This window comes from Peromyscus eremicus, chromosome 4 (assembly GCF_949786415.1).
Source record: "Peromyscus eremicus chromosome 4, PerEre_H2_v1, whole genome shotgun sequence".
Classification (NCBI taxonomy): Eukaryota; Metazoa; Chordata; class Mammalia; order Rodentia; family Cricetidae; genus Peromyscus; species Peromyscus eremicus.
The window spans coordinates 38,987,180-39,014,648 of NC_081419.1; the positions used below are offsets into that span (position 1 = coordinate 38,987,180).

A 27,469-nucleotide genomic window follows, 5' to 3' on the forward strand; every position below is an offset into this window, starting at 1 on the left:
CCTGTTTCTTCAACTCCCTACTATGGAATTTTCCCAACAAGCTGAAGCAGCTCTTCCTGTACCTGCCCCTTTCCCAATTCCTTACGTTAGTGATGATTTTTCTTCCTCATTTTCTCTCACCTTGAAGTAGCAGGTGATATTATTTTCCCAATCATTTTATTAGGAAAAGAACCTATCAGATAGTCTTTAGGTCTGAAAGGTTTCGTCGGTGACACAGTGGTGGTTATAGGCATTTCCGAGGTTGAGCAGTGTCCTTGCTGTGGGGGCAATAATGCTACATTTGGGTGTGCGTGTGTGCATTCATGGAAACAGGTAAGAGATTATCAAGGTCAGCATTTATACCAATTGCTTAGATGGCAGTCAAGTAATTTGGGCTCTTGTGTGTAAATAATTTCCCAACAGCATTGTTTTTATTGTTGACATTTTCCTGTTGATTTCTGAGACTCTGAAAATTCACCCTGTTCCTTTGAGTATGTTTTTGTGAATAGGGCAGCACAATAAAAATGTCCTGTTAGAAGGCTCAGAAAGCTTTAGAAAGCAATGGGGAATAGTTAGGTGCGAAAATGATTTTCCTTTAAGATTGGAGGCTTCTCATTTTTCGTTGCTGAGGGATTTCCTTCAGGAAAGGCCTACAATGTGTGATGAGCTTGACAAGGACTCCAGCATCCCCATGCACTAGCTGAGAGCTTGGGACAGACCCTTGGCCCCCCTGGTCTCCCCTTCTCTTTTGAAGATGAAGTAAGATCCAGGTCACCTCTTCCTCCCCAGCGCAGGTTCCGTTCCCCGGTCTTAGACATGACTGGCGTTTTTAGACTAAGTCCAGTTCAGTGAGTGTGTCTCTCCTTTGGTTCTTCAGCAATGTTGCTTATATCCAGCACTCACAGACTCCTTTGTCACCAAACTCTGATTCAAGTGACCTCTTTGGCGGCGGGGAGGAAGGAAGAGGGAGGCCTGTAGAGGTTTTGGAAGCTTCCTTCGCTCTGAATGAATTCTTCTGCTTCAGTGTAATGTTGGTATTTGATCAAACATAAAAAGCTTGAAGCTTTAATGTCCTGCTGACACCAATATCAACAAAGCATCCAAGCGGAAGCTTCTGGCAGCTCATTAGAGGGAGATTTTATGTCACTAGGTTGAAGACTGAGGATACCTTTTAGTGGCTCTTTCTCAAGGATAAGCTACATCATGCAGTATGAATCAAATTCAAGAGCTTTATTAAAGCACCCTCGATAATTTGGTAATATATTATCACTCAGTTTTGGAAAGGCGATAAATGACTGCGTTTTATAGTGTAATTTAAAATAATAATATGGATTGCGGTTGTGTTCGCTCATGAAAGTATAATTTAACAGTTTGAGTTGATAATAACCTTTTCCTCCCTCGGCAGTGACCACTCTTATTTCAGTTCAAAAATGGTTTACTGGGGGATGATTTACCATGCCTGCGTTTAGAGTCCAGTAGGGCTGAACATGTGTTTAATTGGAATTTTATGTTGTGTTGGAAAAGCTTCATACAAAAAAAAAGAAAGAAACACCCTCCCAGAGAATCCAGACTTCTACACAGTAGCCATTCCAACATCCAAAGTGGGGTCCTTAGGGCTCCCTAGGAGAAGCAGGGTCACGGGGAGTGGTAATTGCAGACAGTTTAATAAAAGTATAAAGTTAAAGTTCAGCTCCACCTCCAGGCATCGGGGGACTTTCCCCAGGCCAGGCCTGAAGAAACATGTAGAGCTGGTGGTCTTGGACCTGGAAATGCTGTAGCTTTGTTACTGTGGGACAGGCAAGGGACAGTCACAGGGGCTAGTGCAAGAACATGCAGAAGGTGTGGAGAGAGTTGAGGACTCCACAGCCCCAACTTTGCTTCGCTGGCTCATCATTGATTCTTCCTAGGCTTCATTGAGCTGGACCTAACTGAAACTACAGGTCACGGACATCGAAGGGACATGGCTGTGGCTCATAGTGTAGTAGGCCATTGAACTATAGTTATGCCAGCTCATGAAAGTATTCCTAAGGGATACTTCAAGGGCTAAAACTGCCTTGGGTAAACCTGGTCTCTGGTCTCTTAGACCAGTCATTAATTTCCTAAGGTAAACTGGTCTCTGGACCTGACCTGAGTCCCTATACAATGTGACCCTGAGCTAAAGGTTAACTGCCTGACCATTTAACTTTTATCTCCACGCCTGCAAACAAGGTCTGCTTGCTGCAGATGTCCAGAGCTGCCTTTCTGTATGTGTCACGACTGCATTTTACCCTTCAAAATTGGACCCAGCTGGGGGTCAAGAATGCTTCCCGCTAATCTGCTTGGGACAGTCCCACTGGCGGCTAACAAAGGCTCCATTTGACTTATTCAGGTCGAATGGAGCCTTTCTACTCAGGTTCCCCGTAACAATAGCATGGTGTGGAAGGGTGGTCTGTAGATTGGGAGGGAAAAAGGGTAGCTCACACAAGGCTAGGAAGGACAAATGAAAAACCTTGATGCTAAAAAAGTTCCTCATTCATATTTGTTATAAATGCAATCAATTAGAATCAAATCCAATTTCTAGCTGCCATTTTCCACTTACTACTAGTCAAAAAGACTTCCTTAAAGTTCTCTGTTTCCTGGAGTTGTGTAACTTTCAGAGCTGATTGTCTTGCATCTGTGGCCTGGATGGAATGCAGTTTACCTGCCTTCATTGGAATGGATCAGTTTCTAGGAGCGTAGACCAAACTAGAAACAACCAGATGTCAGTCCTGTGCCAGCTAACCTGAACATTTTACCACGTGCAGGATGCGTTAGGGAAAAATAACTGGGGTAGCCTTGCTTCTATTTCTTCGTAGCTGTTCTGTGTGGCTCTTCTGGGCTCCTGCCCTGCCCTCCGTGAGCATCCTCATTCACCTCCCCAATTTCAGAGCTTCCCTGGCCACCCCGTCCCTGTTCCAAATGCCAGCTGGGGTTCCAAAGCATAATTGCAACTGCCTCACCCCCTGGGTGTCTGAGTAAGGAGACTGTTTGCCCTTCTGTGATTTCCTGGTCAAATAACAAGGTCTTTTTGACTGTCCCCAGTCTCCCGTGACTCCCTCCAACCTCACCCTTTTGCCCTGTGCTCTGGATGTCAGTCATCCTGTAGGCAACATGAGAACTCAGGACGGGAATCATGCATTGTAGTCTAACCTTGCTACAGGTCAGATGTCTATCATCTACAAGACAGACTGTTCTGTCTTACTTTTCATTTATGAGATGATGTTTGCAATAGGTTTGTGATCTTTGAAACCGCTGCAAAGTCATTCGAATGAGAACCAGCCCTCCATTAGGAAGCCCCACTGTTCTTCCAGGAAAGAGAGGAAGAGTAGAGATGGACTGGACCTTGAAGATTGCCAGGGGTCTCTGGGATTGCTTCTTGATGGTCATAGAAACAGACCCTTTTCTGGAATAAGGAAGTGAATTACCTTGGCTGACTGTGGTTGAGCATCCACAGCTGGTCATAAGATCAAGTTGTGACTGCTATGCCCAGTTAAGCGAGCATGCTTGTTCTGGAGTCACAGCATTGGGACAGGTGCCTGGGGTCTAGGTCCCCTTTCCAATGAGACCATAGTTCCTATACCAATCTTCTTCTACAGCAATGTGTCAGAGCTACCATGACCCCGACACAGCCGTACACAAGACTGAGGAAGACGCTATGATGTCAACTGTACTGGTTGATAACTAGAACTCGAAGACAAGGGCTGGGGAGATAGCTCAGTTGTGTTTGTCTCGGAAACACAAAGACCTAGGTTGGATTCCCAGGATCTGTGCAAAAATAATAAAAATGAAGATAAAAATAAAAAAGGAGGAAGGTGTGATGGTGTACTGTACTCTTGTGATCCCAGAGCTGGGGAGATGGAGACAGGTGCATCTCTGGTTTCTCTTTGGTCTGGCAGCCTAGATCAGAGGGTGAGTTCCAAGACAGTGAGAGACCCTGTCAGAAAAATGACTGAGGCTCTCCTAAGAGTGAACTGGGCCTCCATAAACACACATGCACAAGCACTCCCCCTCCATATACATACGCGGACACACACACACACACACACACACACACACACACACACACACATACAAAGATGACGGGAGCCATAAGCCTAAGTGACCCTTGACACACATGCTGCCATATTTGGGCTTCTCTCCTCTTTTCTTAGATCTGGGCCTTGCTTAAGTCTCCATAACACCAGAACCTCTTCTCACAAACACCAGAACCTCTTCTCAGATATCAGGTGAAAGAGCTGCAGTTAAGCAATTAGGCAGTTAGACAAGAGTAGATAGATAACCCTCAGAGCAACATTTCCTGCTGGCCGAACAGCCCATAATTAAGTCCTTTCCTGCTTGCAACCCCCATAGTTAAGTCCCTTCCTGCTCACAACCCCCTTTGCCTACCTATATATGCCTTGAGAGAAAAATAAAATTTTGGAGCTTGATCAGACGTCCTGTCTTGCTCTCATTCTTTGTGTCTCTTGTCCCTCTCATTCGCCGGCCCTTCTTTTAGGTCCCCGTTGAAGACCCTGCTGGCCGGGGCACAAAGACATTTAAGACTGGAATGTTCACATTAGTGATTCTCAGTCTCACATTAGTGGTTCTCAGTCTGTAGGTTGAGATCGCTTTGGGGGCTGCATATCAAATATCCTGCATATTAGGTATCTACATTACAATTCACAACAGTAGCAACAAAATAATTTTATGGTTGGAAGTCACCACAACATAAGGGATTGTATTAAAGGGTTACAGCATTAGGAAGGTTGAGAATCGCCACTTTACACAATCAATACCTCTGTTTAAGCTGCATGGGAAATTAGATTGCAACCATAAGCTTTTGTGGGTTTTTGGTGGTGGTGGTGGTTTATTTTTTTAGCAAAGATAATCCCTTTCCTAGGATGCTAAGAATCAAATACTGGAAGATCACATGTTTTCTCAGTATCAGGCAAGCCCATCCCGAGGATCGAATTCTAACTAGTGACTCTAGTGAGCAAGAAAACAGAACAAATGAAGTCATTACGCTCACGGCAGAAGGAAAGATAGCCTGATAAATCATCCGTCTCACCAGAGGATGTTCTTACAGAGCTGAAATCCGAAATGCCACAATGAGCTTTGCCTTCAGAAGCCCTGGTCCCATGCGCTGGGCTGCCGAGGATGCCCTGTCGTGGCTTGCTTCCTCTGAGATCGCATCTGCCTCGTCAGCATTTACACGCTTCCTTCTTCAGACATGTTCCATCAAGTTACCATCCGGACAGGGATCTCGGAGATGTCTCCGTCTTCTGGCTTGTTTATGTTCAGACCCAACCAGCGAGGATTTCAGAGTTAAGTTCAGAGGCACAGTCTCCTTTCTGAATCTAGAGTAAAACTTCAAACACTAAGAACCCCAGAAGCTAAGGGCTTATCTACCCCATTCAATTGCCAAGGCTTCAACACAACCAAGTGTGGCCCAGCTGCTGCACCTACTGATTCTTTCCTGTGTTTAACACCAGCTGGTTATGTTTGCTAACAAATCGATTTTATACCAGATTACCAGCTATTGCAAACATTTTGCAATGTAAAAACGGGGTATGAGTGTTCTTTTTATAAAAAGCTAAACTTATAGCTTTGTGAAGATTTAAACGTGCGAGTAAACACTCTGTTATTGAACAAGAGAATCTCAGATGGGAGGAGATTACAGGAATCTAGAGTGTGCACTCAGACTGGTCCGCAGGCATCTACAGTACATTTTCACTGGCTAGTGACAGAAAAACAGGTGATTGTGGACAAAACCTGATGGGACCAACTAGAGAGAACAGTGAAATGAACAGTGCTGTCCTGAATACCAAAAGATGAATGAGTACGTCTGGGTGTGTCCTAATAGAAAACACATGTGCAACCTAAGAGTTTAGCTATCAATTTTCATGACCTCCTTCTTATAACTGATTTAAAAGACAGTTCTTTGGGGTCCCAACTGAGTCAGATATTACTGTACCCTACGCAGTATGAGTAATAACAATGTGATAAGTTCAGTGGCTGCCATCTATAAAACTCCATTAGGTAGCAGACACAAGTTATAATTAGACTGTAATATTAATTTACCATTAATATACCATTACAGGCTCTCTTGGTTCTCTATATGCCTTTGCCCCCTGGCTCTTCTCTTGGGAAGTTTAGTGCAATATCCACTCTTAGCACCAGGGAGTTTCTGTTGCACTCTCCTTTCTGGAAAGCTCTCAGATCCCGCCCTGTGGTCAGAGGCACAGCATCTTTCCATGAATTATTTATGTATTTATTATTTATTTGGTTTTTCGAAACAGGGTTTCTCTGTGTAGCGCTGGCTGTCCTGGAACTAGCTTTGTAGACCAAGCTGGCCTCGAACTCACTGAGATCTGCCTGCCTCTGCCTCCCAAGTGCTGGGGCCGCCATGAATTCTTGGTCATTGCGCAGAGACTAGGGGTTTTGTTGTTTACTTTGAGGGGCCCTCCAGAATGGAATGAGAGTGGGGTCAGAGGCATCTTGCTTGAGTACTCCCAGAGGGGGTGACTTGAATAAACACCACCTGTATCAAGGCTTGCCCAGTGGCCAAGCTGTTTCTCCCTGCTCACCTAAGGTGACACTTCCTGCTGACTCTGCCCTCTTTCCTGTGAGTCTTTCTGTGGTTTTCCTTCTGTTCCACATCTCCCCTGGGAGGTTTCCCTACTGGGAAAGAGGGCTATTCATTAATTAAGCATTAACTAATTAATTAATTAAGAGAGCTAATCATGTCCATGTTTAGGTTTTCAGCTCCCATAAAGCCCTACCTACTAAGAGGTTAAAGTTCAAACAGCAACTGAAGACATGACCTCATAAGGTGTGATTCAGGGTGAGGTGCTCTAGTTAAGGCACAAACCCCGTGGAGACAATAATAAAGTTGTAATTTCAGGGGCAGGGAAGAGGTAAGAGAAAATAAAAATGATTCTTTAACTGTTTGCCATATTAAACTTAAGATGTATCTTAAGATTTTTTAAAAATCCAGGAATGCATACAATGAATCAAATGTAAATAAGAGACATAATGGGGACAATAGAAAAGACATTAATTTTGAAACTTGGTGTCCATTAATAAATAGGAGACATTAAAAATGACACAGATTGGGACAGTTTTTAAAAGGAGATATTGGTATTTATTGCTATTCACCATTACAGGAAATGGATGATCATATTTTAAATGCATTAAATTTGGCCCATCACGCTCACTTCATGGTGTGAAGAAAAACAGCACTTGAATGATTTTTCCCTTAATTTGTTCTAAATTACAGCAAAGTGCTCTGCAAGAAGCAAGTGCTTGTGTTAATTAACTCTGAGTAGAGAAGGTCACTGGCATACACGGGGCTCCATTTGTGGCGTTAGTGAGATATTCTCTCCTGCAATTAGAATTCATCATCAGGAATTAGAGGCATGTGTAGATTTTCATTTCTTCATCTAGCACTTCATGTTTGGGCACTTTTGTTGACTCTTTAAAGACATTGAAAATGCAATAACAATAATGAGATGGACTTATGAAATGAAACACACGGTCCACATATTTATTTACAAGCATGCTTACAACATTGACATTTTCTTCGAGCCTGAATTTTTGAGCTGAATCCGTAAAACCACGTTCAAATGGCTTAACAGTGCTTCACAACATAAAGAATTAACAAGTCTGAATTTTGTTAAATTGTAAGATCATACACAAAATTATAAATGCTATACAGTCTCTAAATCACCCTCCAGGATCCTCAGAATTCCATTGGGGTTTAAAGAGCCACCAACAGCTAAGTCCATAGTTCTAAAATACAGAACATTTAAATGTTCTTTCAAATTTTCACTTCCCTTTAGTTTCTGAGGATGTGTGCTGTTATATTTATGCCTATAAAATTATGAATGCTATAGTACATGTTTTGTGGGTCATACAACACATGACATGATACAGGTGTTAAGCTGAAATTGTTCATGTGAGTTAATATTTGAACGCTAGGCATTTAACTCTTCTGATTCCCTCCAGTATCAACTGTGAGTCACTATTCAAATGGATTTAACCACAGTGTCAAGGTAATTATATATGTCATTTCTGTGACTGTCGTTTGTCCTGGGTTTGGCCATTTCAAAGAGCTAAAGAGACTTTAAGACTAAACAGTCATCTAAAGAGATCATTCAAGTGTGGAGCTTCCAATGAGAAAAGTCACAAATTTAGAATGGGAAGGACTCATACTATTAATTGAAACAAATCCAAGACTTTCCAATTCTAGGAATCTATAAAGATACTCAAGTCAGTCACAGGATATATATTTTTTTAATTTTAATTTTTAGTGGTCATAGTGTCCACTAAATTTTAGATCAACACAGAGTCAATGGCCCTTCAGCAAAGTAACATGTTTTTAAGGGGTGCATATTAATCATGAATGAGTTTGTAATCCTGCTACCTTTATGTTTTGTTTGTTTGTTTGTTTGTTTGTTTTTTTTATGCTGTAGCTATGAAATTAAGTTCTGGGGGCTGGAGAGATGGCTTAGCTGATAAGAACACTGGCTGCTCTTCCAGAGGACCTGGCTTCAAGTCCCAGCACCCACATGAGCTTACAATTGTCTCTAACTCCAGTTCCAGGGGATCTGGCACCCTCACACAGATATACATGCAGGCAAAACACCAATACACATAAAATAAATAAATAACTTTAAAAAAAGAAATTAAAAATAGATGTGTATTCCATTCCTAACCAAGAAGCTATTTGCAACTGATACTTCCTGGGAGAACAGAAATCAGTGTTCTCCAGTGAAGTAATTCTGGGTATATCAACCAGTTGGCCAACACCAAATGGATGTCATGGGTTTGTGTGTGTGTGCTTTTCGTTTTGTTTTGTTTGTTTTTTTTCCTTTTTTTTTTTTTGTCTTACTGGGGTTTTTTGTTTGTTTGTTTTAATTTTCATGTTATTGTTATTGTTGAGAGAGAGACTATGATGTTGTGTCAGGAAGGAAATGGGGAAGATCTGGAAGAGTTGGGGGAGAAGAAAGAATATGATCAAAATATACTGTATGAAAATAATTTTAAGTTAATGAAAGAAGAAAATTAGATGTGTAAAAAAAGACTCTAAAGGGTTCGTGTGTAGAAAAAGCCGGGTGCCTTAGTACTATTTATTTCTGAAGTTTCAGCAGTGGAAATAAATGCATGGTCTGTTTATGGGGACAGACTCTGAAGGGAAGGTTCAATACTAAGTATAAAGAACCAGAGCATTGACAAGTAATGCAGTCTTCCAACAAAACCATGTTTGCAGTGAGATACTTTTGTCAAATTGTTATGTGCGACTGTCTACTTTTAGTGAGAGGTGAACTGATTACGGCTTCATCAAATCTACTGAAATGAAAGGAATTTTAATTTTACTTGATAGATTTTTAAATTTATATATATATATATATATATATATATATATATATATATATATATATATATAAAATCTGGTTAGTTAAGCCAATTATTCTTTTGAGTCAGAGATATATAACTGCCACATAAAGTAATGTTTCTTAAAAGTGAAGTCCTAAGATGTAGAAAAAAATGAAAGTAGATTGTCCTCAGTGTGTCAGCTCCACAGCAGCAGGAGCAAAGAGCTGCGACCGGGAGCTGTGTTTACTGTACTAGCCCACAAGGACCTAGTCTACATGTTGCATGGCTCATGATCCCAGTTTGCTGTGCAGAAACACATCCATGCTTTTTCTCAGAGCTCCCCCTTGTGACTAACGGCCACCAGCACCGAAGCAGTTGATTGTACTGGTTGAATGCACGCTGAGGCGAGCCTGGAGAACCCCCAAGTTTATCCCAGGACTATACTTAATTTCCATAACAGCCTGATGTCTTCTGTGTATAGACTGCTTTCCTGGGGTAAAGCGTCAGGAGGACAGAGACACCCCAGGACTGGTTCTAGAGCAGAACATCTGTCTTAATAGGATGTGCAGTAAACATTTACATGAGAAGTAACTTTTCCATCCTGATTATGGAGCCACTGTTATTTATCAGAAATTAATGAAAGAATATCATACCTGTGACTTTTTTTAATTTACAGAAAATATACTTTAAAATTTTAATTTGTGTGTGTGTGTGAGGGTGCATGTACATATGTGTATGTGCACATATAGAGGCCAGAAGTTGGCAATTAGGTGTCTTTTTCCACACTAGTTTTTGAGACAAAGTCTATCACTGAACCTGAAATTCATCAATTTGATTCATCAATTTGATTCATCAATTTGGCTAGGCTACCTGGTAAATGAGCTTCAAGGATTCACCTGGTTTTGTTCTACCCCATCCCAGAGCTGGGGTTACAGATGAGCACCACTGCATTCCACCCCCATCCCAGAGCTGGGGTTACAGATGAGCACCACTGCATTCCACCCCCATCCCAGAGCTGGGGTTACAGCTGTGCACCACTGCACCTGACCTTCATGTGGGTGCTCAGGATCTGAACTCAGGTCCTCATAATTGCAGAGCAGACACTTGACCAACTGAGCCACCTCCCAGCCTCAAATATCATACTTTTAATCCATGTTAACCAACCAATGGCATCAACTAGTCGAACACAAAAAAGAGATAATCAAAATTGATAGTTTATTTAAAAACACCTAAATGAACATATGACAAACATATCTAGATTACTACTGCAGAGTCATTCTATTTAATATTTCTCAACATCCCTCTAGTTTGCTTCTAATGGGAATATAATTCAGATCTTCATGTTTTTTCTCTTTAGGTTTAGGTTACATATATTCTGTATCTCCTGGTTAAGATCATTATTTCTATATTATATTATTACTTTACTTTTTAACAAGGTCCAATATTGAACTCTCAATGTATTTCTTTGAGCTTACCTGTAAGATACCTTTAACAAAGTGATCATTTAGCAAGTGAGGGTTTATGCCTCATTTTAACGGTATGGTTGTCCCTGAGAGTGTTTGCATACCAAGATCTTCATATTTAGAAGAAGGTGCTGGTTCTCCCATTTAGTTTAAGAGTCTAACCTAATAAAAATTAATGCCTTCTAAAGTATTAGCTGAGAGCCCAGAACCTGGATGTTTAAATTTAGGACTTTCCCAAGCCAGGCTATGAAAAAAACGACTGAATTGGAATCAAACAGGACACTGTTTCTCAGAAGCACCTTCCTCTCAAACACAGTCAGAGCCCCGCCCCCTTTCTCTTTTAACGCATTGAGTGAACTTACATGTCGGAATGAGTGCTGGACTAGCTTGAGAGTACTCAGTGCAGGATTCTTTTTAGTAGTCCATGTCTTTCTAAATAATAACTAACACCCCTTTTCAGAATGGTCCACAGCTAAAGGAAATGAATCCATTAAACCTCATCTGATTTGGTTAAAATTCAAAACCATTGCCTGAAGAATAATTAAACCAGCGGCGGCACAATTCACATTCTAATGGGCTCTTGTTAAGGGGAAATGCAGAGGGGACTCCCTTTGTTCTTCATAGCTGGAGCATTCTCTCTCTTCACCATCACTGGTTACTCTTCTCCAGATCAGAAATGAGGATGTTTTCCTCTAAATGTGCTGTACTGAAGCTGAATGTAGGATAGTAAAGACTCCTAGACCCCCTGAGTCTCTGAAAGAAGCCACTGTTCTGCTTGTATATCCAGAAGGAAAGCATGAAAATGGCCAGCATTATTATCAGCGTCAGTGAGACTGCAAGAGGAACAATGCTGTGGCTTAGTCCTGGAGGCAGACAAAGAAAAAGAGAGAAAAAACACTGTCACATACTTGCTGTCTGTCTTATTAATTCTAAGAAATATCTAAATATTCTTTCCTCTTCCAAGCCTACCTTTTCCTGGATGCTCTATTACAGCTGGAACATCTAAAATCAAATAATAAATACAAAATTTCTTTAAATTCAGCAAAGTTATGGCATTATTCAAACAAAGCAAGAATTAAGCTATCGCTCATACATCACATCTGGTGGCATGTTTTTATGAGTGATATTTTAATGGAAGTCTGATATTCATTTATTTATATATTGTCTATGACTTTCTCCTTCCTCTCTCTCTCTCTCTCTCTCTCTCTCTCTCTCTCTCTCTCTCTCTCTCTCTCTCGTGTGTGTGTGTGTGTGTGTGTGTGTGTGTGTGTGTGTGTGTGTGTGTGAGCTTGTATGCCATGGGGCATGCACCATGGTGTGGGTGTGTGTAGGTCAGATGACAACTTGTGGGAGTCAGTTCTCTACTTCTACCATGTGGGTCCTAGGGTTTGGATCCAGCTTAGGTCATTAGGCTTGGCAGCAAGTGCCTTTACCAGGTAAGCCATATTGCTAGCCCATGAGCCATTTGTAGTCATAAGGACTGTGTTCATAACATGTGAGTACTTCTTCTTAATTTTTCTTTTCATTTAGTAAAGACAAAGAATTTCCATCTAGTCTCAGCACTATTACAACAGAAATACATGTAAGACATGGTCCTTGCTTACAGGAGGTCACTATTTTGTTGGAATTAGAGGAAGAGTTAGCCCAAAAATACAAGGCCTGCTTGTCTGTATGTAACAATTTTAAATCAGCACCTTTCAATCTGGAATTCCCAAGAGTCTGCAAAACAAATACAGAGGTCCTCCATTCCAAAGTAACACGGTTCCTGTTTTAGGTTGTTTTACTGTAAGAGCATTTCTCACTTAAGAAGACTATCTCAAGGGCTAAACTCTGCAATTTTTGATCTGGGAAAGGATCCAGAGAAAGCTGTAGAGCTGTGGAGGCACCTGCGAGGCTGGAGCAGGAGAATTGCCGTGAGTTTGAGTGTGGACTTTATAGTGAGTTTCAGACCAGGCAGGGCAAACAGAGTGAGACTCTACCCCAGAAAGCTACATTAAAAATAATAATAACAAATAAGTAAATTTTAGAAAAAGAAAAAGAGAACCTGGTACTCCGTGCAGCCTCAGTTTGGACAGGCACTTTCTCACCTATAGGACGGGTATGTCTGAACTGCTCCATGGCCTTGAAAAGTTGCAAGGCTTTAAAACTGGACACTGACAAACGGTGTTTCTGATTTGCTCTGGATGCTTAAATGACAGTGAAAACTTGGGCATGCTGTTAGTCTGATGTCTCCTGCAAGGTTGTGCTCTTTGGGCTTTCAAACATCGGTGCCTCATACTCAGATTTTTCTCTTTTCTTGCCAGTCTTCCTACCCCTCCTGGTATTTTTCGTCATGCCACTCAAATTGCTAATGCTGTTCTTTGTATCTAGTGAGGTGATCTCACTGTGGGGTCTACACCGCACCCTGTGCATCCCTTGCTTCACCAGCAATCTCAGCTCTTTGGCTCAGCACTGGATCTTGCCGACTGGTCAATTTTACTCTCATTATGCGTCTGCTACTCCGGTCTAAGAGCATTCTCCATGGCTGCTTTTAGCAATGATGGGCCTTTGCTCTAAAATACCTCTCCTTCTCCGGTCTACTCCTTCCTACCCTCCCCGTTTAGAACCTCTGAAGCCTTCTTCAGCATCCCAGAGGCACACCCACTTTCCTTCTTGCTAAGATGAGCATCTAGGAGCTGTCTGGATTATTATAAACACCGATGATTCTCATGGTATGCTAGCTCAGAAGCCTTGGCTGTTGTTTGCAAATGGCTAGGATTTCCTGACTTAGTTACTGAAAACTAATTTCCATCCTTTTAAACTGTATTTCTTAGGACGGAGTCAAGTATGACCTTCCCTGCACAACATGCTCACGAAAGAGAATCACGCTTACTTGTCCATGACACATGCACCAAATGAACAGATGATATTTCCTAAGATCGAAGATGATTCTAAATGTTCTCACAGCACAGCACAGCTCTTTTTGGTGTAAACTACATGTCTTGATTTCATTTATATGACTAACGATTTTTTTCCCCTTCATATTAGAGGAAAAAAAAGTAACTCAAGTATTCTGACTTGTGTGTTGTAGAGCAAGATGTAGACCCAGAATCCATCTGAAAAATGCTCTGAAAATCTGCATTTATAATTTTTTAAATGCTACCATGGTGGGTCAGCATTAACCAGGGAAGAGTCAATATAAAGAATGTCTCTCTCCCTTCACACACCTGTCTCCATTTTACATATGAATCCCTTTTTGTCTTCACATGAGGTCAACTGCCATACTCCTTCAGGGATCCTCAAGGCAACACATGGATGGGCCTTGAGGTGGTCCACAGCTGGCTTCCGAATGCCCCAGTTTGACTGGTCTGTGGGTGTCCCATCAAGCCACCTTAAGGTTTCATCTGTGGAAAGATTGCTGATTATGAATTTTGAGCATGATTCCCAAGCTAAGATTGGGATAAACCGTAAAAGTAGGCCCCAAATTTAAGGAGACACATTAAAAGTATATTCACGAACAAAACACAAAAAATGTATATATCCATTAAAGTTGCCTCCAGCGCAACCCTCTATTTTAGATACAGGTATCTTGTTTCTTAATATCCTGGTTTGAGCTTTGAAATAGTCCACACATTTCTAACCAATTTAAATAAATCACATAGTAAATGAAATGAAATTAATTAATGTATAGAAAATCCCTTGAAACTCTAACATCAACACCATAACAAAAGGGTTCATTTCCTAAAGCTGTTATAATGCTAGACGTGGTTCAGTGGGAAAGTTCAGCACATATATGGTCAATAAGGTGTGTGTGCGGGTGGGGTGGGTATACTGTCTGAAATGATTATAAAACTAACAATAAAGTGAAGTACAAGGCAGCTTGCTTTTGATTGTCACCATCTGCTAGGAATTCAAACCATGTCCAGGATTAAAATACTCCTTGCAAGAATGGGCTCTGCCCCCACCTTCCTACACCACTGTAACACTCTCTCCATGCCAATTCAAATAATTTTCTTTACAAGTACTTTCGATAACATCCGTTACATAAAGAAAAGAATAGTGTGACTCCAATTACACAAGTTGGTGTTTATGAGTGGTATATAAGAATTCAAAAAGCACAGTTTATCATTGAAATGGCTCCCTGACTCTGCTGTGCTTTGTAACACTTAAGAGAGTGGGGCATTTTCAAGTCAGTGTGGTTTTGCCACCCTAAGCCTGGGGACAGAGTTGGAGCGAGCATTTTCCCAGTCAGTATGAAGGTTAACTTGTCATTTGTTTGTTAGGGAGAGGTGGCTTTAGGATTCACACTACACTTTCACAGCAAATGTGTCCAAGAGAGTTCTGTGGCTCCCAGAGGTCTTAATGACTGCGTATTTATTGACACCTCCTCTGTACCCACATCACTTACTGTCACTATCAAACTGAGCATTCAGCCAAACCATCTGGACAGAAGAACTAAACGCAAGAAGCTCTTCCAGGAGAAATAAATTTTCAGCCTCATCCTTGATTGCTAAAAGACTAGATCCTGCAAAAGAGACAAGCAGCCACTGAGCAAGGTAAATGCAATTAAAAAAAATGTTTCTGTGCCCTGTTTTGTGAAACTTGGGCTTTTAAAAACAAACATTACATTCCTCAATACATTTTTATTTTCCTCTCTGGTGATGGGGCTAGAAGCTCAGGGCCTTGCCATGTTAGGCATGTGCTCTACCACTGAGCTCCAGCCCCAACTCCATGTTTCTATTGTTAAAAAGGAATTGGTGGGGAGATAGCTCAGTTGGTAACGTGCCTGCTGAACATACATGAAGACCCAAGTTTGGATCCTCAGGACTCAGATAAAGAGCAGGGCTGGGGAGGCAGAGACAGGAGGATCCCTAAGTCTTGTTGGCCAGGTTCAGGGAGAGAGCATGTCTCAAACATATCAGAAGGAGAGTGATTGAGGAAGATACCTGGTATAACTCATATATACACATGCTCCTCTCAACACACACACACCCACACCCACATACACACACACACACACACACACACACACACACACACCCGCACACACAATTTTAAAGTGATTAAAAACAAAAGAAAAAACAACAACAACAAAAAGAAGGTCTCGTTATGTAGCCTGGCTGCCTTGGAACTTACTATGTAGACCAGGCTGCCCTTAAATTCATAAAAATTCATCTCTGTGAGTATTAGGTGGCCTGTGCCACCATACCCACCTAAAATGTGATTTAAGACTTTTAAGGTGAAATTACATTTATAAAACTGTACAAGCTTTCACTTAGAAAGCTAAAATACTGATGATCCAGTTTAGAGAACATTAAAAATTCATAATGCACATGGCTTCAGAAAGAAGAATTTTGTGAGAAAGCTGTATACTGAGGCACCATCTTGGGTTTTCAAAGTTTGCACTGGAACATGAATTGCTTGTAGTAGCTGTCCCCCTAATAAGCAAATTCAATAGTGTTTCCCCCCCCACACCCCCAGTAGTTTTCATGGCTCCTAAAGTCACTGGATGATCAGCATGTGAGAAAGCACACTGTTTACTGAGATGTCAAGGAGTACATGAAAGCGTTTTAGTGCCGCAGAAGAATTACCTTCTCTTTTGCAAAATTCATGAGCATCCTCAAAACTCCTGCTGTCCAGGACTGTAGAAAAACTGTAGCAATTACCTTTAAATTTTATCCAGGGAACTGATGTTTCTGGGCATAGCACTGGGTGCTGAAATGCCTTTGTTTCTATGAAGAAAAACCAGGCATGATTTCAGGCTGGTGCCTGGGCTCATATACTGAGATAAGCCTTATTTGACATTCAATGAAAGGCCATAATCAATGCATGCATTTAGATTTTCATGATAATACCCCAAAGACTGGATCTGATGTGAAGGATTACAAACTAGGGTTAGGTTCTTGTATTTCTGTTAGAAATACTCTTTACCTAAACATGCAGAGCGTGTTAATAGATTTCTTTGTTTACTTTTGGGTGCTGCCTGGAGAAATGCTGTCTACTGCTATCCTAAAGCCTGGGCCATCAGGGAGATGCAATTCATAGAGGAACTGGTAGCTGAACGATGCTGGGAAAAGGATGTCTAACTGTATAATACGTGTCCTATGCAGGGCTAAGTGTCACGTATTTCTAAATCCTTACTTATCAGTAAGCCTATGAGAGAATAGCACATTCAGTAAGTATCACAATGAAATACAACATGAAATAAATAAGCCAAGTTTGAGGGGGCTTTCCTTCCAGCACCAAACATGAGAGTCAAATACATCCATGCTGAGATCCTGGCCCCATTGCTTCCTAGCTGTGTGGCCTTGGGCATGTCACCCTATGCTCAATTTCTTTATAACAGGGAGCTAACAACAATATCATTCCCCCCCCCCAAACAATTTGAACAGTTTAGATATGTTAATGTCTGGCCTTTGTTATTTTAAGTATTCATTTATTACTGTTCTATAGATAAGTGTGTGTGAGAACATGTGTGCCACAGCACGGGAGGTCAGAGGAGTCAGTTCCTTCCTTCTGCATATGTTCTAGGGATTGAACTCAGGATGCAGGCTTGCTCTGAAGCGCTTTTACCTGATGAGCCATCTTGCCATCCTGTCTGGCACTTCTTAAAAGTCTACAATAGATGTGTACATTTTTATCAAAAAAGGAAAGAAACATATGGTATTTTAGAGGAACTAATTTTGCTATATATGTGTATATATTTCTTACATTTCCATATATATATATGCATATAGATATCACTTATGCTTAATCCTGAATTGTTTTCATCTACAATTATGCAAGGCATGTGCACTATTTGTAATAGTATCCAGAATATGAGTAAATGATGCAGTTTTATGAAATGAGAGATTTAAAAGGAGATCAGAGGGGGAACTCATGGTGCATATGACAGCAACAAAGAAGAGACCCGGGCAAACAGGATAATGCATGTCAGAGGGTTAGGAGACTGAGCCTGTTCTTGGTACTGCTGATGGCTGGAGCCTCGGGAGTCTGTTTAATGCTCTCAGTTAAGTTTCTTCTCCAGTAAAGGACTGGGTCAGCTGCACTTCATATAAATGGGATAGTATGCAAAGTGTGGGGTAAGACATGTAGTGAATGTCCGAGCAGTATCAGCTACCACCGCTGCAACCGTTGCTCAAGAATCTACCACTCTTGTCTTAAACACAAGCCCTCAGTTCTTTTCCACGCAAGCTGAAGCGCACCTTTCTAGTGTGGCTGCCCATCTTTATCTTACTCCAACCCGAGATGCTGGCAAACTCAAGCCCGGCTTTGCCATCGGTACCCCTCTGCCTTTGTCTAAGCGTCTCCCCTCAGGGTGCTTCTCTGTGTTCTGTTACTGCCCACCAATCCCACTCACTCTTCAAGTTCCATCTTCATACACTGCCATGCCCTCCAAGTGCTTCTTCCTTTCCCCAGATAGATGGGATGCTCTTTTAAAAACAGCCAAAACGTATTTCTTATGCTGCAGACAGTGGTGGGGATGGCAGCAGCATCCGAAGAACACAATGCATCCTCTTCTTGATAATCCCTCTTTCCTCATCTTCTAGCTAGGCCTGCTATGACAGCTATTTGTCTTGGTATCATAGACCAGCCTACAGGGTCTGGGACTTTTTCTTATTCACGATCATATTCCCTGCTGAGCACAGTTATGCACACAACTGTAGCACAGGACACGTTTGTTGAGTTGAATAGACTTGTACTTACCAGTGGGTACGCGACAAATGGCGCCTTGCAGGAATGACTCACAGGCTGTGCTATGCCAGCGTCCATTAGTGTCAGCAAAAACACAGTCACCAAGAAAGGTTGACTCCTCATCCTTCCAGTAGGTGAAAGGGGATCTAGTGCCATCCGACCAGTCAAAATTAACACCGTTCTGCAGACGGGATTTGAAGCATTATTTCATTGCCAAGACTTGCTGGGATCACCCAATACTGCCCAAGCATCCACTCCTTCCAAATTCTACACTTTTCCTCCAAAAGAACCAGAGGTTATGAATGGAATAGAGTTTACTTTTCAGTAATTCAAGTGTGTAATACTCTTGTCTTAAAAAACAAAAACAAACAGAGAACAAAACAAAAACAAAAAATCAAACTCATACAAACAGAACTCTGCATGTTATATTTCAAGGGTAGTGAATTAATTAATAATAAAGTTTCTGAGCAGGAAGCAACAATCATTTTTCATGGAGATTCTGGAAATCTAACAAATTACCCAAACATGGTGCTTGAGTTTGAGATGTGTTTCATTGCATAAATGAGTCAGTACTCAGGGATGCTTGAGAATTTTCAGAGGACCCAGGGGGGCATTATATTTAAAAATCAGGCAAGTGCATGTTCATCCTAAAAAGATGTAGCCTCAGGATTCTCAAAAACAAAACAAAACAAAACACAAACAAATAAGCCTGAAAACAACAATAACAAAAACCTCAGTAGTTTCTGTATAAACCAATGGTTGAAATGTTACATTTACTATTGTGTCTGGGAATTATTTTTGCATGCTGATTCCAGTGGTTGTCTCACTAAGGAAGTAGACAGAAACTTTGCAAAGATGACGGGAAGAACTCCGAACACCTACGTCTGTGGTGGAGAGTCCAATCCAGTGGGCATAGCCCAGCCTGCTGAGGACAACGGTGAGGAAGGACTGGTGAAAACTGTCTGTAATGCTGGCCAGTTCTGCTCCGTGCATCCGGCAGGTTCTTCCTGCTGTGTACCAAGTCATATTAGCACGAATTATTTTATAAGTTCTGTTTCCAAATTCCAATGTACTGGGGACTGAATGCATCTCAGACACATTTCCATGGTTTTCTGAGGACATGAGGACAATTACAAAATCACTTGTAGCATCTGGACCACAGAGGAGGAGGTCAGATTTAATATTCATCTTTGTCACTAACATTGACATTGACCAGAGCTTTTCTTCCAGAAGTGATGAATTCAAAATAATGATACTACATTTGGAAGTATATGTGATGCTAGGGAATTGGAACACTGTGGTGGTTTGAGTGACAATGGCCTCCATAGTCTCATACATTTGACTGCTTGGTCCCTGGTTGGTGGAACTGTTTGAGAAGGATTAGGAGGTGTGGCATTGTTGGAAAAGGTATGCTATTGGGGGTGGGCTTTGCGGTTTAAAGAGCCATGCCATTTCCAGTTCTCCCTGTCTCTCTGTCTCTCTGTCTCTCTCTGTCTCTCTCTGTCTCTCTCTCTGTCTCTCTCTCTGTCTCTCTCTCTGTCTCTCTCTCTCTGGTGTGCCTATGTGTGCTTTCTCTTTAATATATGTGCATTTCTCTTTTTTGTCTTGTATTATGCTGCATCCACAGAATAGCCTAAATGTAGGAAAACAAAGTGAAAATTTCTGCACTATCTGATCTAGAATGAATTTAGTCCCTCTTGCATACTAGGCTGAAAACTAAAATCAGTAAGTGGTTTGGGTTTATTAAAGGGCATGCTGAGATGTGAATGGCTGAAGGCCTGGACTTCATCCCATTCCTGACCCTACCTGGCTAAGAGACTTGGAGAAAATTAATCCTTCTAAAGCTTAAATTTCAGGTCTATAAGAACCGACAGGACTTCCTTAGAAGGACGTGTACAGAATTCATTGCCATACCCACACAGAGCATGCTCTACTGCATCTGGGACACACCAAACACCTAATAAATGTTGCTCCTCACTCTCCTCTCCTGTTTTTGTCATGTTCTCCACAATAGAAATGGCAAAGTGGGAAGCTGCCTTTTGCCTTTGTTACTGCTACTTGACTCAGAAAGCACACACAGTAAAACCTAAGCAAAACGAGCCTACTTATTAATTAACTTGTGATGCACTTGGTCACCTGCGTGTTCTTTGCTGGAAGTCTGTTGGCCAACCTATGCTCCCAGTTTATGGTTAGTTATTCAAAATCTACGTGATAACAATTAGTACAATAAGGTAACTGATTTTTTTTTTGTTTCATTCCACTGGGTTATACCATTGCTTTTATACATAGGGATTTCTCCCAGTGCAATTAATCTTTTCAAGTTTCAAAACAAAGCACACATGATTTTGAGCAGTGTGGTTTTGCAACTCATTACCCTGGAGAAGAAATATCTATTGAAATAGTTATTTCCAACTGTTCAGTCTTCACTTCTCTCTCTCTCTCTCTCTCTCTCTCTCTCTCTCTCTCTCTCTCTCTCTCTCTCTCTCTCTCTCTCTCTCTGTACATGTGTATATTTGTGTGTGAAGGCATGCCTATGTGTGCCGTGGCACACATGTGGAGGTCAGAGGACAGCCATGGATGTTGGTTCTTCTCTTTATTTGAGTCAAGACCCTGTTCCGCTGTGTTTCTGCTGTCTTTTCCAGGTTAGCTGGCCTATGAGATTTAGGGGATCCTCCTGTTTCTGCCCTCCTTCGCCCCAAAGGAGTTCTGGGATTACAGAGGCTTACACCATGCACCTGGCTTTTCCATGGGTCCTGGGGCTTCAAACTCAGATCCTCAGGCTTGTACACAAGTTCTTTCACCCACTGAGCAACCTCCTCTGGCCTCTGTCTCTCTTTTTATTCTTTCTTTCTTTCTTTCTTTCTTTCTTTCTTTCTTTCTTTCTTCTTTTTGATTTTTGTTTTTTTGAGACAGGGTTTCTCTGTGTAACAGCTCTGGCTGTCCTGGAACTCACTTTGTATACCAGGCTAGCCTCAAACTCACAGAGATCTGCCTGCCTTTGCCTCCCAAGTTCTGGGATTAAAGGCGTGCGCCACCACCACCTGGCTTATTCATATTTCTTTGTTCTTTCAGGAACATAGCAATTTTTGGCTCAAGTCCAATCTAAGCATATACTTATGTGGAAAATATAGGACGTTCATTGTAACAAGAATTAAAGTTTAATAATATTTTTCAGACATAATAATTTTTAAAAACTATCATTTGTTAACCACATGCTGAGAACTATGCTAAGCTTTATATGCGCATATGAAATAGTTCTTACCTCATTTTACAGAAATTGAAATCAAGGTTCCTAGACGATCAAGTCATTTGACTGATGCTTATGTAAAGAGGTGAAGTGGGGGCTTGTGTAGCCAGACATCAGGCCTGTGCTCTCCCCCTCTGCCCTGCAATGCCACCAGAGGAGTGCCCACATTGTTTGTCCCCAAGTGCCAAAGCAAGCAATCAGCAGGTACGTTTGAGAAGAGGTCAACGTTGCAGAAATAGAGTCACTATATTTAACGGAAATACTGTTTTCTTTTTTTTCGTTTTTTGAGACTAAAGTTCCTTGTCTATAGACTGGGGAGACTTTGACCTACTTCCTGGAATGGTCTTGAAGGTTTTATGGTGCAGCGTTCATAAACCCAAGGCATGGTGCCAGGCACAGGGACACGCAGCAGGTAGTGAAAGCGAGAGCTGTCTTGGCTATTTGTATTATTCAAGGTCACTCAAGGACGATCACACTGCTCATTCATCCTACTGGATATATGTGATCGTGTGACACTTTAATTGGGATCTTTAATGTCCTCCAAAGTATCCCAGGTATCCCAGCTGTGATCCCCAGAGTGGCGACACTGGAGCTGATAGAGCATTTAACAGGTAAGGCCCAGTAGAAGGTCGTAGGTCACTGCATGCCAGTGAGGGGAATTATGGGAGCGTAGACTCTTTCCTATCCATTTGTCTCCCAGGAATGAGTTCAGTGGCCTTGTTCTGCTCCCTGATTCTCCATAGTTCTCTGCTCTTGGCACAGCCCCAAATCAGTGGATCTGACCTTCAAAATTATTACAAATCATCTCTCTTCATATTTCAGATATTTTGTTACAGGGAGGGGAAGCTATCACATATGGCTTTGATATTACACTCCAGAAATCATTAAAGAGCTTTATCTGCCTGATCTAGAAATATACCACATGTCATATTTAGCCACAGATACTACTTTTGGCGTTTAAAAAAAAAAAGGAGTGAGTGTGAACTGGTTTATTTTCGTGACTTTTGCTGTTCTTGTTTTGAGTCAGGGTCTCACTCTACAGCCCAGGCTGTCCTTGGTAAGTTTTTTGTTTGTTGTTTGTTTGTTTTTATTTTAAATCTCAGTCTTCCTTGTGCAAGGAAGGGTTACAAGCATAAACTAAGCCAGTTTCTCATTTTTCTTTTTCTTTTTTGTTTTTCGACACAGGGCTTCTCTCTGTAGCACTGGCTGACCTGGAACTCACTCTGTAGACCAGGCTGGCCTCAAACTCAGAGATCCACCTGCCTCTGCCTCCCAAGTGTTGGGATTAAAGGTGTGTGCCACCACTGCCTGGCTTCAGTTCCTCATTCATTTTCAACATTCTGGTGACTTTTAAAACTTGCCACAATAGACTGTGTTTGGATCTAGTGTCAGTGTTCTCTGCAAAGTGGTATGTGTTGGAATTTCATCCTCCATCTGGAAGATTAAGTGGGTAGAGACATCTGACTGTGAAGTTCAGAAGTAGGGTCTCTGGAGGGTGACCAAGCTGAAGTAAGGCCACAGGGTCCCCTGATGGAATCTTCGTGGCTTTCACTGGAGAGAGGGACCAGAATATGCTTACCCCAGTCTCTTGCTATTTAATGTGACATCTTGGAAGTCTGGCATGAAGACGGCCATCAACAGATGTCATTACTTTGACTTTAGAGCAGAACTGGGAGCCAAGAGAAAGTGTTTTTCTTTGTGCTGATGCTAACATCACAGTATGGGAAAATGGACTGGTGCAGATGTAGAACACAGGAGTAATGCTATTTAATTGTCCTAGGGTTAGTGGATCAACTTGGTTATCTGTCGGATGGTTTCTGCAGTCCTTAGAGCACAGTTGAAGGGCATAGTCCTAAGAAATAGGGGATACATGGCTAAACATACCTAAATATAGAGGACAAGAAATCCTACTGTTAGCTGCAATGCTGGTAGACAACAGGTGTGGAAGGAAGGATAGAAATAAAAGGAATAAACCCCAGTTATTTCTTACCTTGTGTTTTTTCACAAACAAATCCATAGCGTTCTTTTCTACAGTCATCAAAAAACCATTTTCCAGTGAAATGAAAATTAGGATTACTTGACATCAGAGCACAGAGAGGAACATGCGTCTGAACTTTAGAGGTGTTATAACTCGGGATCTTTAAAGGAATACATATGTTATAAAAGTATGGTAACATAACATTCTTGTCACACTGAAAAATTCTATTTAGGGCATAATTTTAAAAAGTAAAACACCATGGCCGGGCGGTGGTGGCGCACGCCTTTAATCCCAGCACTCGGGAGGCAGAGCCAGGCGGATCTCTGTGAGTTCGAGGCCAGCCTGGGCTACCAAGTGAGTTCCAGGAAAGGCGCAAAGCTACACAGAGAAACCCTGTCTCGAAAAACCAAAAAAAAAAAAAAAAAAAAAAAAAAAAAAAAAAAAAAAAAAAAAAAAGGTAAAACACCATTATTATCTTATTTACATCTAATTAGAACCAATTCAGAAATCTCTTCCTAGCCTCCAAGATAAACAATCATCTTGATGTATAGTGTAATTGTGTTAATGGTATGCATGAAGCTGTTATAATGTTACATTATTAAAAATTAACATATGGCTAGTAAACTAATATAAATTTATAGCTTTAAAACACAGAAAGAAAAAGTTTTAGTCAGTAAGTCTCAGTTATGATCTCTTGTTAAACTGATGTTAAAAAAATAAATCTTGAGGGTCTTAGAATACAGAACAATGGTTGAAGTGTATAAGACCCTGGGTTTGATCCCCAGTAAACTTTGCCCCCAGTAATTCTTAAAACTTACATTTATTATGTCAGACGGAGACCAGTTAGAATACACCACAGGCTTCCTATTTACCCACTTGTCATGATCATCACTTTGTAAACCTATCCACAAATCCGTAGTCTGGCCAAAAAGATGCATAGTAATAAAAGCTGGAAGACAGAAATACATTATCTAATAATAGCACATAAATCATTGGGTCATCATCAAATGCTGTTCATAGAAAGGACTGTATTTAAATGACAGCGAAACTTCATATGAATCAATTGTAGGAACCCCTTACTTCGTTCTCATTAAGGCAAGACAGTGTCTTTCATTTTGGTTTCAGTTTAAATGGACTGAAATTAGCTGGGCAACCTGAGATTTCATCAGATCATTAGCAAAACAATTTCCAGTGTTCACTTATGACTTTTTTTAAACAGAAGAGGATTAATCTATCATATTTAAAAAGAAGTACACAGAAGTACGCAATTGCCTAAGGTTCAAGTTAAAATGTATAGGTGAACTCAAAATGATCTTTAAAATGCTTACCATGCAATTATAGTAGATATTCCTGAGAAATTACTTTAGCCATTCTAGAACACACGTAAACACGTCCTTATTCTCTCCAGTGTAGCCATCCAGTTAAAGCCTCTAAAGTCTGCCGTTTCTAGGCAGCCTGCTGACTCTCACAGATGTCATAGCAGAAACCTTTATGCTCAACCTGAAATTTCCTGTGTCTTGGCAATACAGTGTTTTAAATGTTGATTTGTAAATGAGAGTTTGGGGGTGATGTTTTGATTACTACTAGAATGACAGTGGCCATTTTGACTTGGTTGAACTCTTGGACTCTACCTTGTTCCAATTCACTCTCAATGGAGACCAGTGTCCCGCCCTTGTCAACACAGAAGTTCTGAGCACCTGTCCAGGTCTTCAGCTCGTGAGTGTCTTTGGGAATCGTCACCAGGAAGCACTACAAATGACAACACAATGTGTTCATTCCCACACTGCTCTACGTGAACTAAAACAATTTCCCAAAGGCACCGAAGGTCAGCCTTGGAAATGACAATTTTCTTAGGCAGAGAACTCATCTGTCTTCCGCCGGCTCTGTAGGCATTAATGAAGCTGCTTTGGGGTGAAGAGCGATTTGTCTCATTCACATGAGGCAGAGCAGAAGCAGGGATGTGTCTGTCATCCAGAATGACAGCAGAGTCTCTGCTCGGTGGAGAAGGGCGTTCTTCCTAGGAAGAATCCGGTCTGTTTGCAAGGTTTTCAGTAGGGGATTTAGTCTGAGAAGGAAGGAGTGGCTTGGCTTAGATGTCATCTATGAGCAGACAGATGAGAGATGAAAGGATGAGGAGGATTTAAGTTCACTAGAAGCTCAGAGGCAGCCATTTAATAGAGAACACACAGGAAGTTACAGAGAAACAACAGAAGAGGGAGACGGGGGGGGGGGGGGGGGGGAAGGAGACAACATCACCACCGACGCTAAACGGAACACAGAAACACAGGCTGGATCTTCACAACGAGGCGGGCGGCTTTAACAAAAACTTCTGTATTATGTCTCACACATGGTGGTCAGAGGACAACTCTGAGGAGTCAGTTCTCTCCTTCCATTGTGGGGCCCAGGGACGAGACTCAACTGTCAGTCAGGCTGATGAGGTAAGTGCTTTTAAACACTGAGCCATGTGGCAGGCCTGTGGCTACCATGGCAGAGGTTTCCTTGCTGTGAGATGGGATGAGAATCGGAATGAGCAATGTGCCCACCTTGCTCACTAAAATGGAAACCCAGCAGGAACAGCTGAAGTAAAGTCACGAGGGAGAAAGAAGACCAAGGCGCTAACACTCAGGAGAGGTTCTGCAGAAGTCAGGAGAGACCTCGTGCGGGGACATTCCACCCAGGACTTGCTGGCAATTTCTCTTGACACTCAGTTGCCTCCTCAAGGGACATAGCCAACCCTAGCCATTGGCAGGTCTGACCCCAGGCTCGAGCTACAGAGAAAATTTCAAACCTACCCCAGTTTATCCAGAAACTCAAATAGGAGAGTGCTACCTTTCAAGTCTTAGTTTGGGATGGTGCTCTTCTCCTTTATTCTCACATTTCTAATCTGTCAGTTATCACCTCCTGACCACCATTACTCCAGAAAAGCAAAGGCAGTCTTTTTGGTACAACATCAGGGATAATCCCTAAAAAACATCTATGAGCTAAAAGAACGGACTGTGAAAGGATTGTCAATTTCAAGCCACTGAGTGAGGCAGGAACCTTGGAGGGGAACCATTCCATTAAAATAGCATTTACATATTGTTTCCTTTTTTTATATTCTCCAGCGTAAACCTTGTTTTGGGGAAACAAGGAAATCCAGCTATAGGACAGTTGAGATGGCTCAATGGGACAGAACTTGTTACACAAGCATGATGACTGGGATTCGGATCCCCAGAACCCACAGAAAAAGCCAGGTGACCCTGGGGCTTTCCACTCGTAATCCCAACAAGCAGGAGGTAGAGATGGGCATCCTGGAGCAAGCTGGCTCCAGGAAAGCTAGCCAATATTGAGAGCCTGCCTCAATATACAAGGTGAAGAGCATTTGAGGAAGAAAATTATTATCAGCCTTGGGCTTCCACACGAATGTGGACACACATACACACAACTATATAATCATGTGTACTTACACACACACAAGCACTTGTACACACACTCACATGATGCGTTTAAAAACAGAGAAAAGTCCGTACACGTTACTGACCCCATAGAGGCACTCTATCCCATTTTTTCGGGCACTTAAACTTGCCTCACTCACTGCAACATTGAACCAGAGTGTTGGTGTCCTCCATCTGTGTGACACTGAACTGAACACGCCCAGAAATGTCTACATCCTCTACCTTAACTTTGTAAACGATGTGCTCTATGACCTTGAGCTGAGCATGCCCAGAAATGGGTCCATCACCTTTCCTTCTTAAACTATAACCTCACACTGAG

General features: G+C 41.7%; 1 protein-coding gene across 1 annotated transcript in view; it reads right to left on the bottom strand.

The window, feature by feature from the left end:
• Window positions 1-11,378: 11,378 nt before the first annotated feature.
• Pla2r1 (phospholipase A2 receptor 1) overlaps window positions 11,379-27,469 on the bottom strand; it is a 122,641-nt gene continuing 106,550 nt past the window's right edge. Inside the window, exons 21-30 of the mRNA XM_059260527.1 lie at window positions 25,348-25,465; window positions 24,535-24,665; window positions 23,729-23,876; window positions 19,374-19,603; window positions 18,504-18,672; window positions 16,388-16,528; window positions 15,205-15,321; window positions 14,024-14,200; window positions 11,787-11,819; window positions 11,379-11,680 (exon numbers count right to left, since the gene is read on the bottom strand). Coding sequence (XP_059116510.1) covers window positions 11,466-11,680; window positions 11,787-11,819; window positions 14,024-14,200; window positions 15,205-15,321; window positions 16,388-16,528; window positions 18,504-18,672; window positions 19,374-19,603; window positions 23,729-23,876; window positions 24,535-24,665; window positions 25,348-25,465 — 1,479 coding nt within the window. The 3' untranslated portion in view covers window positions 11,379-11,465. The remainder of the gene's footprint in view (window positions 11,681-11,786; window positions 11,820-14,023; window positions 14,201-15,204; window positions 15,322-16,387; window positions 16,529-18,503; window positions 18,673-19,373; window positions 19,604-23,728; window positions 23,877-24,534; window positions 24,666-25,347; window positions 25,466-27,469) is intronic.